The following is a 12,798-nucleotide window of genomic DNA, read 5'->3' as shown; positions in this document are numbered from 1 at the left end:
AACATTTTTTGTACACACATTCAACATTGTCCAAATGTTTTTTCAATATTTTTCAAATACTTATTCAACATTTTTTAAATACTTGTTCAACAATTTTTAATACTCATTTCAACATTTTTCAAATACTCGTTCAATATTTTTTAATACTTATTTCAATATTTTTAAATACTCGTTCAACATTTTTCATACACTCATTCAACATTTTTTGGTAATTATTCAACATTTTTCAAACACTTTTAAAACATTTTTAGTACTTATTCAACATTTTTTAAATACCGGTTCAACATTTTTCAAAATCTTGTTCAATATTTGTTTAATACTTATTCAAGATTTTCTAAATACTTGTTCAACATTTTTTCAAAAGTGTTTTGAAGAGTCTTTATTTATTATGTGCGTGCGTGCGTGCGTGCGTGCGTGTGTAAAACACTCCAGGCGGCTGGCCTCCCGCGCGGCTGGGCCGGCCCATCCGGGGCTGTCCCGATGCGAGAGCTACCCTGGCTCGCTTAAAGCGACAAATAGGGGCGCCCGTAGCGACGCGACTCAGAACCACCCTCGTCGCCTACCGCTCAAAAAAAGAAAAAGAAAAAACCTCGTCAGGGAAGCACGCCCCGAGCGCGGGCTCTGCCGCCGCCGCCACAAGCCTCCTCCACGCCTCCCCTCCGGTCCGCCCCCCTTTGCTCGTCGTCCCCACATACCCGCCGCCGCCGCACGACGCATGAGCCGCACGCCCGCACCCTGCCTCTTCGGAGTCGCCGCCGCCGCCCAGGCCGGGTGGTGAGGCTGGTGGTGGCTGTAGGTAGGTGATGTAGATGGAGATGCGACGCTTGCGGCGGTGCCGGCCGGCTGATAATACGTACGTGAGCGCATATCCATTCCAGCTGGCTTTGTTTGTGACCTGCCGGCCATTCCAATTCCGAGGCGAGGCGAGGTGATGACCGGCCTTGCCTTGCAGGTGCAGGTTGCAGCAGCTAATAGAGACGCTGTCTGTCTCTGTCTAGGAAACTTACTCATCGCCTGAGAGACAAATTGGTGATTCCATCCATGGATTGGTTTGGTTTGGTTGTTCCATCGATGAATCCCATGCACGTCGGTCTGATTCACCTGGCTGGGTACGTATACTTTCCACATCCTCTTTGCCAGCACCATTATATTCCTAGATAGAAACAAAACATCTACATCCAATATTCTTCTTATTAAGTATTATTATTACATCTGAAACAAAAGCATACTCCTAGATAGATAAATGGATGGATGAATTTGTGTGTCATCTTTGATTTTCTAAGTTGACTGAGATGAATTCGGAATTGAAGAGGAGGCCCAGGCAGAATTAGTGTCTGATGAGCCAAACTGAATGTGCTTCTTTCCGAATAATGTTCAGTCAGAAAAAAAGTCTCTGATTCCTGAACCAAAACTGAACAATCTACAGTCATAAGGAAATTCTTTGCATAATATTCAGGCTTAAGGCCCAGCCAAATCGAATGTTTTGTTTCCGAATAATTTGTTCTTCAGAATCTGGACAATCTGTAACAGAAAGGAGGACGAGACTGAACTTGGTGTTGGGTAGTAACTTAGCTTACATCAACGGGCTACCGTACCCTTCTGATTCTTCTTCCAGAAACCTAGTTTCCCCTCCAGCTTTTACTGCTCCACTTGCTAACTGTTTCTTTAATGTACCATCAAAGAAAATGTCGTCTGATTCATGTCCTCATCATCAGTTCCGCCATCTTTACTACTGATATGGCGGCATCGTAACGAATTCTTCTAATTTGTGTGTCATCTGAAACAAAGCTAACTTGTTCTCCCTCCGTGGACCTTGCAGTCTCTTCCATGCTCCGCCACCATCAGCTTTCTCCACGCCTTGCAACCATCAGCCTCCTTCACGCCGATTGAAGAGCTGGCCTAATCACAAAACACTCCACCACCATCTGAAGGAAAAAAAACCCACCACCACCAGCCTCCCTGCTGCTCCGGCTATGCGGCAGCTACCACTGCGACTCCTGCGCTCTGCGGCGGCCGGATCACTCCGGAGCCCCACCCTCTCACGTGGCGGCTGTCCTGTCCCTCTAGCGCCACATCTGTCGGCGGAGGCAGCCGCCACGCCGGCCGAGCTTGCCCGCTGGCTACCGCGGAGAGGGTACTCCCGGTTCGCGAGCGGATTCACCCCCTTGGAGCCGAAGAAGCTGGGATCCATCCTCGACGTCGAGCGCGCCAAGGGCCTCTCCCCCGAACACCTCGTCGCGGCATGGGATGACGTCAGTTCCATTCCCCTTCTCATCTCCTTCTCCTTTTGTTGTACGTTTTGTTTTTACCTGTACTAGCATTGAGGAGGTCACATCTGATGCTGTCGATAAGCGTACAAATTTCATATTTTGTACTGGTAGAATGAAAATGTGTCTGAATGTTCTTTCAAGAATGAAAATCAAACGAGTGATCCATTGAAATGTGTTGAGCTCTCTAGGATATTTGCTAATTCAGGTTTTCAGGGCCAATTGTTTAGGGGCATAGACATGAGTCATGGGCTCGGGGCCAATTCTGTGAGCCGTATAGGCTCTTTGACAGCATAGTATACTCAATAGAAAACAGAAAAATTGAAAAATAAATCAGTACATAAACATTGCACCTTGCTATTTTGTCCTAAGAGAGATGTCACACATTGAGGGGGGTTCTTTTTTTCGAGAACACGCAAATGGCTTTGTTGCATCTTCTCATTAAGAGGAGAAGCAGGTTTTAGTTTAAAGAGATTAGCAGAAGGGCAAACATTGTTCTACTTTCCCCGTAAGTGCGGTGGATACCAATATTGTATAGAGCGTGATATGAGCTTATAAATGCCACCACTGCAAGGGAACCAAATTATCGTTCCTGTTTGAGAATCTAGAGCCATGAGATATGCTCTCAGGGCCTTGCGCCCTCAAAGTGCTTGGATCACAGTTGCTGCTCAATGCTTAATAGACTTGCCCATATCATCCTCTTGTCTGTACACTCTCATGTCAGTTGCAGTTTTCCAGGTGAAAATCGTTTAACGGGACATATTAATGGGTCGGATGGGTAAGATGGATCGTGTGTGGAGATAGGCAGGGAAAGCAAGAAAAGGGAAGGCAGATGGATATTTGTGGGTTGGTATGAGTTACGTGCTTTACTAGCTGTTATATATAGCGTTTTGCATCTGATAATCTGTCATGCCCCTACCTGAAGGCAAGACAACTTGCTGTATGCTTTTGTTTGGGCAAAGAATCGAACCTGTAGGTTGGAAAATAGCAGAAACAAGTAGGATATTTAGACCGTCTTGTCCGATATGTTGCAAAAACCATGCATTATTTGCATCAAGTGTGGGGAGGAACCTAATATCGTCCCTAGGAATTTCTGTATTCAAAAGGCTAGTGGCATGACCAGTAATCTCACATAATGTCCTGTTAGCCCAGAAAATCAGCAAACTAAGTTTTGGCTTTGCCTAATTATCATCCAATTACTAATTTTTGTATGTCTTATGCTGTTGACACTAAAGCATTATTTTGTATCTACGCATACTGCTTACTGCATTTGTGTTGTTAACTTGAATCCATCCTGAGTTCCTGACATTTCTTTTGTACAATTTGTTTGTGTCGCTATTCTTTTCGTGGAACATTAGTACCACTTGGGAAGAGGTCATATAGGTGTATCTATTAAAGCAAAGCTTTACCGTCTCTTGGAACAAAGATCGGCTACATGGTACTCCCTCCATTTTTGTATACAAGGCCACTATCAAAATTACAATTTGCAGCTATACAAGGCCACTAACACCAATCGAGATAAAATTGATGAGATTTGCCTCGTACTAGCAACTGAGGACATTAATACCCCTTGCATGCAAATGTTGGTTTGCATGCACCACATTAATCAACCAACAAGGAGTGAGAGAGTTGTCTTGTTGTGCGTTGGAGAGAAAAATACACATTAATTAACACGTCAAGCAAGGAGAAAAGTCTAGCTTGCAACATTGGCTTAAGTAGCCATTAATTTCTACCTTGGTACCTGTAATATGGGTTTGTGGCCTTGTATACAAAAATGGAGGTAGTATTTATTTGTTGGTTGGAGTTTTGATTGCATCACCATGATTGTTTTCTGAACTATTTATTTTCTTAACTAATTTGATCTTTTTTGTAGCCCATATTTTGTTATTCCTTTGTGGAGAGGAAGTGGATGTACCACCATGTTTATGCAAGGTTATTTCTCGGCTCTTCTGCGGATATTCAATTTTTATAAGCCTTGTTGATTGCTTTCCTTTTCATAATTTTCCATTGAAACTGGACTTTGTTACAGTCTATAAGTATGTTCTTTACTAAACACTAGTAGAATGCCCGTGTGTTGCCATGGGCTTTTAATTTTTATCCTAATTGCATATATACTTGTATTGTTGTATATATAACTTGGTGAATTTTTTGCCCCTTCCAACAAAATTGCGTCAACACCCTTGTCGATAGATTCTTTTTGAACATCGACATAATACATCTCCACCTCTCTCATGCTCTGCAAAATAAACATATATAAAAATACATCTTTTTGTATTATCACGTGCAAAAATTATATAAAGAACAATTATTTGTATGCATCTCTTTCAATTGTGTAAGACTCAAAGAGTTTTCGGTCCATCCATCATAATGATTTGTCAATTGACATTTTCAAAGCATCATCCAAATCCATTAGTTTTATCTCTATTCTACAAAAGTGAATATATATTCATTGGTCAGCTGCCTGCTTGGGATCGTGCTTTTTAGTAGTGAGTCGCATTCCAATTTTAGTAAACTATAGACTTACATATAAATCACTTATTGGTAATTATTCTTCACAAATGACTTGCTATGGTGTGCGATATTTTCACTATATAAAAAGGTATGTGACATTTCTCTCATAGCAAACAATTGCTTTTCCCTAAAAAAAACAACCGCTCTTTTCTGTTCTCATCTACTACCACTATAAAAGCACGAGAGGGTGGAGAACCAAATCATCCTATCCATCGAAACCTGCAATCAGATGGTCTACATCCCTCCAGCATACTAAACGCGTTTTATGCTTTAATTACCCACCATGCCATTATGTTAATTAATTACCCACCATGCCATTGGGTTAACATCCTCACCAACAGGTCGCTGCCCTCTGCTCTCTCACGACCACGCCCTCGGGGCAGTTTTCCATTGCCCAGCGCCCCACACCTCGCCCCACCTCTTCCCTCCCCGCCAGCCACCGCCTGCCTCCATCTGCACGCGTCGCCGGACCGCCGCGTCCACGCGTAGCCCGGACTGCCGCCCACGCTCCAAGCGCCCGGTCCGCCACGCCCACGCTTGAGGCGCCCAGGCCGCCCCATCCATGCTCCAGGTGGACCGCGGCGCCCACGCTCGAGGCTCCCGGGCCGCCCCGTCCATGCTCCAGGCGGACCACGGCGCCATAGCTCCAGGCGCCCGGACCGCCACGCTCACGCTCCAGCCGCTCGGGCCGCCGCGTCCACGCACCGCCCGGACACAGGCACCGCCGGTCCTCCACACTGCAGGTGCTTTCCCCTCACATTCTTCCTGGCTGCAGTGACAATTTTTGGTTTAATTGTACGCATGTTCAATACCACTGCCTTCTAATTTCTGCTGCTGTGAGTTCTAGGCTTGCTGTCAGTTCTAGGCTTGCTTCATAGAGTGCCATAGTTAAAACAGATGCAAACATATGTATTGCAGCAGTGGACTGCATAATGGGATAGTTGTACATAATGGGAAGATGATTCCGATCCGTCTATCTATGTTGAGGCTCCTGCACTTTATCAATGTTGCTTACTCTGAACTCTGTAGTCGCACATTGTACATGCTGTTCCAATGTCTGATTATTACATATGCTTTTTCACCTCTTTCTGTACTTTGTTGATTTTTCTTTAACATTTGTGTTTTTCCTAAAGGATGAGCAAGAGTAATCCAGACAAAGTTCCAGGAATGACTACGCATCGTTCCCCATTTAAAGACATAACGAACTCGTCTATGATTGAGAATGCAAATGTCACTACTAATAGTCAAGAAGCAAAAAAGAATACATTGTATGCCCGAATGTCTGATGAGAAGAGAGCAGCATTCCTTGAAAAACGTCGTATGTCCCGACAAGAAAAGAAGTCTCAGGCTCTGAATATTGTTAATGGTCAACTAACAGTTGAGGCACATGCTCCGTTAGGATCCAAGGAATGTACACCTTTGAGAAACATAACCAACACACACACAAATGGTATGTTCATACTCTGCATATCATAATTATTGAATGACCATTTGCTCATTTTGCTAGGAGGTTTGTCTCCTGCGTTGTGTCAGATGCAACATGTACTGAAGCCGCAGGACACCCTTGAACAGCGGGATCTGCCGCCTCCCTTGGACTTCGCCGGCAAGGCGTGATCCGTCGTCGCCACCCACTCCTCCCATGGGAGGATGCGGCTGCTATCATCAACCTCCGCTCCTGGGCGTGCTCCCAAATTCAATATGTTAGATTTGCAGAGACTGATGTTGCATGACGCAAGAAGAAACATGTGGTTCTGTTGCGAATCACCGCAGCGATGCAGTAAGTTTCCAGATTGATGCTATTGTTACTGCACATGAGGGAATACATGGTTATTATTTTGACCATATAGGTGCCATGGAAGCTGGAGAATTTTTATCTACTATACTTGTTCGTTGCCTGCATCATATTGCAGTTCCAAAGTCCACATAAGGTATTCCATTAACATTTCGTACACCATTTTTTCCGCCACTCGATCACATAATGAATATCATGAACATTCATACCAAGTTATTTTGTGTCCTATCAGGAATTTTAAATAATACACAATTCATTGGCGTGTACTCTGTCATAGGATGTTGCTTTACATGTAAGATTTTTATCCCCTTTCTAATGCTAATGATGAAGATAATCCTTTTGTGGAATTAAGCTTCATTTAGGGTGGATAATGTATGGCTGTGCATATGTTGTGTATTTTTTATATTAAATGCATAAACTTTTCTGGTATTAAAACAAGTGAGATTGGTTACAAATAAACAAGTTAGTTCAGCAGCATTCACGTTTTACAACTGGAATCATTTTTGCCAGAGTTATTCCGACCTTTTGGCAAAGTGATTGAATTTTTCCTTTGCACTGCAGTTTGGGCGCACCATGTTTTAACTGAGAAGGCAGTTGTTGGTACAGTTAGAGTTCAAAGAGATCCTTCGACGAGGGTGTGTCAAAACTCAGCTAGGCGCTTCGGTGTCAACTGGTAAGAAGTTAGTGCCGTAGGAAGCTAGATAATTGGTGACATGTATAGCATCATAATTTGTAAACTACAACTTAGTGATTTTGTTTTAGAGGCAACAATTGCGGTATCATATTCACTGATTGTTTTTTCATAAAATAGTTCATTGGGTGCTAGCTATCCCTGAAGACTGGTTGTTGTACATACTGGCTGCTGTACATATTTCAGAATATTTGGCTGCTTGCTAGAGAGTGCATACTGGCTGGTGTACAAATTTCAGAATATTTGCAGTACATAAATATCTTATGATGTTAAAAATTCACAGTGGTTCCTTCACTACCCTCCTTATTCGGTGTTCCACCTCACCACTCCCCAGCAGTGGGAGCAGAGCAGCCGACGGGTTCCTGGCTTACCTGCCTTGCAAAGAGGTAGTCATGACTGAACCTGAAAAAATGCTGCTTCCTGTATACATTAGTAGAGGAAAAAAATGACTTGATTTCTGTAGGAGTGTCTTGTGGATTAAGTGGATATGTAATGTCCTTTAAAAAAAGTGGATAGGTAATGTACTATTCTTGATTGCAGCTGGTGCTTTTTTGGAAATTTGATAACACCACAAGCAGCAATCGATTTTGAAAGCCAAAAAACATCCAAGACATGTACAGTGGGAGTACTACCAGTTTAGGAGCAAAGTAACCATTACTAGAGTAATGAATATGAGAAATGAATAGTTGATGAAACTGAGCACTGTTGTAATTCTCGACAGTGAAATGGTCTTTTTTGTCCCAGTAAAGGTTGGAGGCAGAATCAGCTTCAATCTCGAGTACCCAATTGTAGAGAAGACGAAAGGAGGCACAACATATATGGAAGTACGAACTCTGGCAGTAACAATTTTATGTTTCCAAGTTAGGTTGATGATATTCAACTTAATAGAACCCAAACTTTTGTTGTTGAGTTCAATATACAGTGTCCCGTGTATAGTTTTTAAGGTGTCATGTTTCTCAAGAGAATACATCTGCACGTAAGGAACTAGCTACCAGTATCAATCTAAATGAACAAGCTCATAAGCAGCCTTTGCTTTTGATTCATTCATTTTATACTTTTGTTGGAGCATCGTTATATTCATATTTGTGATATACTTATTTTTCTGTATCACTTACAATTTTTGCTTAGCAAAGTGATGTCCCTCTTGAATAATCATATGCTGCTATCCGTTCAGACATTGCACTTAGCAAATGTAATCTTTTATGGGATTAGATGTGATTTTCTGTTTCATTATACTGATTGTGACATCAATGGGATATTGCGTACAATGTTCTAATGTTAAGATGTTGTAAGTACTCACTGTGGTTTCGACATGATGCTTGGTATATGGAGTCTATAGCATCAATGTGATGCATAAGCCTTTCCAAATTAAATCAACTTGTCTGAATTCTTTCCTCTCTTATCGCATGCTTAAGTTTCTTGCTCGTGTTTAGTATGATGCGCAAGAGAGTTGATGCCCACCGAGTTCCAACTCTGAAAGATGTGCATCTCATTATACCTAAAGCACACCTCAAGTAGCAAATCCTAAATGGGATGATGTCTTTTTTTCTTCTGCCATCGTCGATTACCAGCTCGTGTTCCAAAAAACAAAGACAACTGACTACCTTTCAAACCACTAAAGCATATTATTTAGTTTTTCTAACGCTCAAGATAATGATAATGCATATATCTACAAGAACTGGTCTGATTATTTTGCTTTTAGTTTATTGCACTCATGGAATGCGAAGGAACTAAATCTACCAATTTGCAGGGTCAATATTCATTATTTCATGATTTTATGTTCTACTATGCAAAAACTTAGATTGACTTGCTATTTTCATTCAGGATGGTGACCAGATAAGGAAGCAATTTTTGGTGCACCTACTCAACTACATCAACAGTGAAGCTGCACACAACATTTCGGATGTTTGAGAGAATTGATCAGCTTCATCAGGAAATACTGCTATAATTTTTTGGCTCTATGAATACAATGAGTCGATGATACATTGAAGTGTCTTCTTGATTTATAATAGTACTTTTTAGTGCAATCAAAATATCTTTCTGGGTATGTTAATTCTTACATATATATTAGTTGAGACGTGCATTTGCACGTGCACGCTTACTAGTCTTAAAAATGCATTTCACTCTCTGACTCTCATTAGCCCGGCCTGCTCTCCTCGCCACGTCGTCGTTGCTGCCATCACTCCCCTCCACGACATCTCACTGCAGCCTCCCCTTGACACCACGTCATTCAGCCCGCACCTTCTTTTCACCACTGTCTTCTCCTCCACGGCATTGCCCGCTCCTCCTCTTCTCTCCACCAATATATGCACTCTCATGCAAGTTGTTGCCAAATGTCTGCTCAATCAAGTGACTCTGGATTTTCTTCTAATATTCAGTCATGTTAGCATATATGATTATTTCTTTCGTGGGAGCATGTATTCTACATCCTCCTCCACCCCCCTTAAAAGGAGTGGACGCAAAATGGCATGAAGCTTTGAGACAACAAGGACTCTTTTCTTCTCATCAGTTTCTTCCTCTTGTTCCTCATCAAACTTCCACAAAAATCAAACCTGTAAAACGATCGCCGCCATCAGTGGATGGCAATATCACATGTTTAGGGACCATCTGAATAGTTCTAAATATATCCATATTACTTTATCCATCGGCATACCACATACATCATAGCAAACACGACATATTAACAGACAACATAAAAATAGTACAACTAAAGCTCAACTAAAAACTAATACACAATTTGACAGACATGGCATATCTGTGTCAGGTACACAACATAAATCAGAAGACGAAATGTCATAACATATGTCTGCCATTGCAGATACTCATATCAACTAAAGCTCCTTATGATTTACACAGCCCAATTTTACAATAAAGAACACCCGTATACAAAGCTGTATAACCACAACTGGCTGCTCTGGAACATGAGGTCCTTTCTCCTCTGCCATGGTTCATGCATTCTTCCTTTTTGAAAAGCAGATAAGATGGTAGTACCTCGTTTTTTTTAGAATAATCCATGAGGGGTTGTAATTGTTCTAGCCTGCAATGCCACTATTGTGACCAGCCATTTATATATTCTTAATAAATGTGTAGTGCCCCAGCCAAGTTACTACAATTCGGCTTATACTAGGAAACTGATATCTCAACAAATTAAGGACCACTATACTTTAAAGAGACCTGACAAATGCCATATCTGTGCAGTTAGATACATATATTTATTGACTATCAGTACAACATCCAGGCAGTGAGAAAGCTAAACCTTTGAAAGCTAAACAAATGTTACATTGGATAATCCAGGTAACTTATATATAACTACAACATAAAACTGTAAAACACAAACAAAAGGCATGAGACGGCAACCAGTTACTGCAAAACAAAACTAATTCAAGGATTCTAAGACAAATGAAAAAAAAAACACATACAGAAATTGCAGATTAGATGGTAGGAAATGAATCATACCATGAATCAAATTCGTCATGGGATGAGAATATATCAGGAAAAATGAAATTCAGTAGCGACCACAAGTCTGCTAGATTATTCTAAAGAGGTGTTCAAGTCAAAAGGAGCTTGTTATCCATTGAAATGCGCCTCAACTCCCTCAATAATTTGCACTTTGCATTTTTCAACCGATGCCCCTGGAAAAAAGAATCCGGCCAACACGTAAATACATGGGGAAGGGAGAGACATCTACAAGAACAATAATTCAGATCATGTGCTATTCCATTACCTCATCTACAACAACATACTTCAATTTATAATTAGCAAGAAAATTTTGCATCAAACATGGCCATCTCATATGAAGTGATTATTGTCGGAAAATCAGGATCAACAGTTTTGGGCATGTATTTTCTCCTTTGCTTTGTCCGAGCCGCTTTATCTCCATGGACATTATGAGATCAAGCTTCCCCATCTAAAGTTAATCAAGGGGAAACAACGACCAGATGAGATAAATAAGCTCACTTCCAAAGTAGGTCAACGACAAACATCCGGTCTCCTCCTTGCCGAGCCGCCCTCAGTAAACATTACCCTGTTCATCAAGTCGACAAGCTTCCTCTCGCTGCAAATCCAACATGATTCATCCTCTTCCTAACTAAGCAGCAAATTGATACATTACCTTAGAGACTAGGGAAGCGCCAGTCATATCTCGTGTAGGTAGGTAAAATTCACTAAATGATGATATTATAGAAGCAAATTTTGTAAAGAACAAAAAATAACAGAGACATGGGAGCAATCACCATGGACCAGCCAAGAAAATGTCGATCGCCTTGGTCCCGGAGTTGGCCATGGAGATGGTGCCCTTGCGCCGTGCTTCAGTGCCTCGCAAACTCCCGTCCTTGATTTGGTTGTGGACGTCGGAGTGTACAATACAGACTGTTAGCAGTAGCAAAGGTCCATGGAAGTGTCTGTGAGCCAGAGATAAGTGCCATGTAAAACCGACACAAACTTATCTAATCAAAACGGCACTATATATTGAGAAATTGCTGGTGTGCGAGAGATAATCGCTAGTGTTATTCAACCTCTGGACAGCTTGCAGATTGTGTGAAGAATCAGATAAGTCCCACCAAAGCATGTGGCCGATCTTGCTCTAGCCCTATGTAAACGGACAATAAATTTACCTCGCTCGTCGGCCTTAGCCTGTGGCCGATCTTGGGTCGCGAACCACCCTGCCAGGCCTGGCCCCCCATGAACCGGCTGCCCTCTATGCCCCCCGGCTCTGGCCCGACCTCCTCCGGCCAGGTCTGCACCCTCACGCCCCTTCCATTAGCTCGTCGTGCCGCCACCTGACCTCGCCTCCGAACTCCTGAGGCCTGGGACATCCTCCTTCAGTGCCTCGCCGACCGGCCACCAAATCCCAGCTGCTCAACCTGACCTCCGCCAGCCGCCGGCCACCTTGCCATGGATATCGAGGTTGTCATGGCCGAGGCGCGTGGGTACCGTCGTGGCTGCTCGGCGTTTTGTGCGGGCAGAGAGGGATACATTGCAATGACGAGGGTAGCAGGCGGCGAGTGGAGTGGCCGACATCGGTGCGAGCAAGCAAGCTCGTTGCGCGCCAGGGCTGGGCGGCGGCGGCATGGTGAGGGAAGAGGAAGATTGGATCGAGATGGAAGAGGAGGGGCGGGGTGGGGTGCGGCGGCTAGGTAGGGGTCGCTGGTTTATTTCTTCACCTTTTTTTTTCTAGTGGGATGGAAAAGATAGATGGATGAGGAGGATGTGTGATCGGTGGGAGCTATCGATCGATGATGGGCAACGAAGCCAAACGAGGCGAAAGGACAACCGCCGTACCATGACTCCTCTTTTAGGAATAGAGATATATTTTTAAATTTTCATATCAATGGATTCGGTCAATCTGACATTCTTAATATCATGTGCATGTTATTGTTCAAGTGTCTGATTTTATGTTTTGTTGATTACTATCAGTAAATGAAACCAGTGATTATAACCCTTGGAACACAAATTTGCTTATTTTAGATGAGGCTGTTTGAACCTGGTATCTAGGCAAAATTGGCTACATGACACTCTAAATTCGTGGTATTTACTCT

General features: G+C 42.7%; 1 protein-coding gene and 1 long non-coding RNA gene across 32 annotated transcripts; one reads left to right on the top strand and one right to left on the bottom strand.

The window, feature by feature from the left end:
• Positions 1–538: 538 nt before the first annotated feature.
• Positions 539–9,224, top strand: LOC125508249 (uncharacterized). Of its 26 annotated transcripts, none has more exons than XM_048672887.2 (12): positions 539–853; positions 999–1,109; positions 1,820–2,252; positions 4,141–4,199; positions 5,912–6,228; positions 6,312–6,555; positions 6,626–6,706; positions 6,803–6,862; positions 7,132–7,243; positions 7,545–7,647; positions 8,011–8,085; positions 9,086–9,224. In XM_048672887.2, exons 1-6 carry the CDS (start codon positions 810–812, stop codon positions 6,344–6,346), a joined length of 999 nt encoding a protein of 332 aa, XP_048528844.2. In that variant the 5' UTR covers positions 539–809; the 3' UTR covers positions 6,347–6,555; positions 6,626–6,706; positions 6,803–6,862; positions 7,132–7,243; positions 7,545–7,647; positions 8,011–8,085; positions 9,086–9,224. The 26 variants fall into 26 exon arrangements, 25 of the variants coding, with proteins under 25 accessions (XP_048528844.2, XP_048528846.2, XP_048528843.2 ...); XM_048672889.2 differs by having other exon boundaries at positions 8,006–8,085; XM_048672886.2 differs by having other exon boundaries at positions 7,983–8,085.
• Positions 9,168–12,586, bottom strand: LOC125508254 (uncharacterized). 6 transcript variants are annotated; one of them, XR_015604296.1, is made up of 3 exons: positions 10,986–12,464; positions 10,718–10,893; positions 9,168–9,813 (listed from the first exon to the last, which is right to left on the bottom strand). It is a non-coding gene; the product is annotated as an uncharacterized LOC125508254 (long non-coding RNA). The 6 variants fall into 6 exon arrangements; XR_015604297.1 differs by lacking the exon at positions 9,168–9,813 and adding an exon at positions 9,942–10,309; XR_015604298.1 differs by lacking the exon at positions 9,168–9,813 and adding an exon at positions 9,942–10,298.
• Positions 12,587–12,798: the final 212 nt, after the last annotated feature.

This window comes from Triticum urartu, chromosome 5A (genome assembly GCF_056163025.1).
Source record: "Triticum urartu cultivar PI428250 chromosome 5A, HENAU_Tu73, whole genome shotgun sequence".
Lineage (NCBI taxonomy): Eukaryota > Viridiplantae > Streptophyta > Magnoliopsida > Poales > Poaceae > Triticum > Triticum urartu.
The sequence above is the reverse complement of the archived record's forward strand: the minus strand, read 5'-3'. Positions and strand labels throughout refer to the sequence as shown.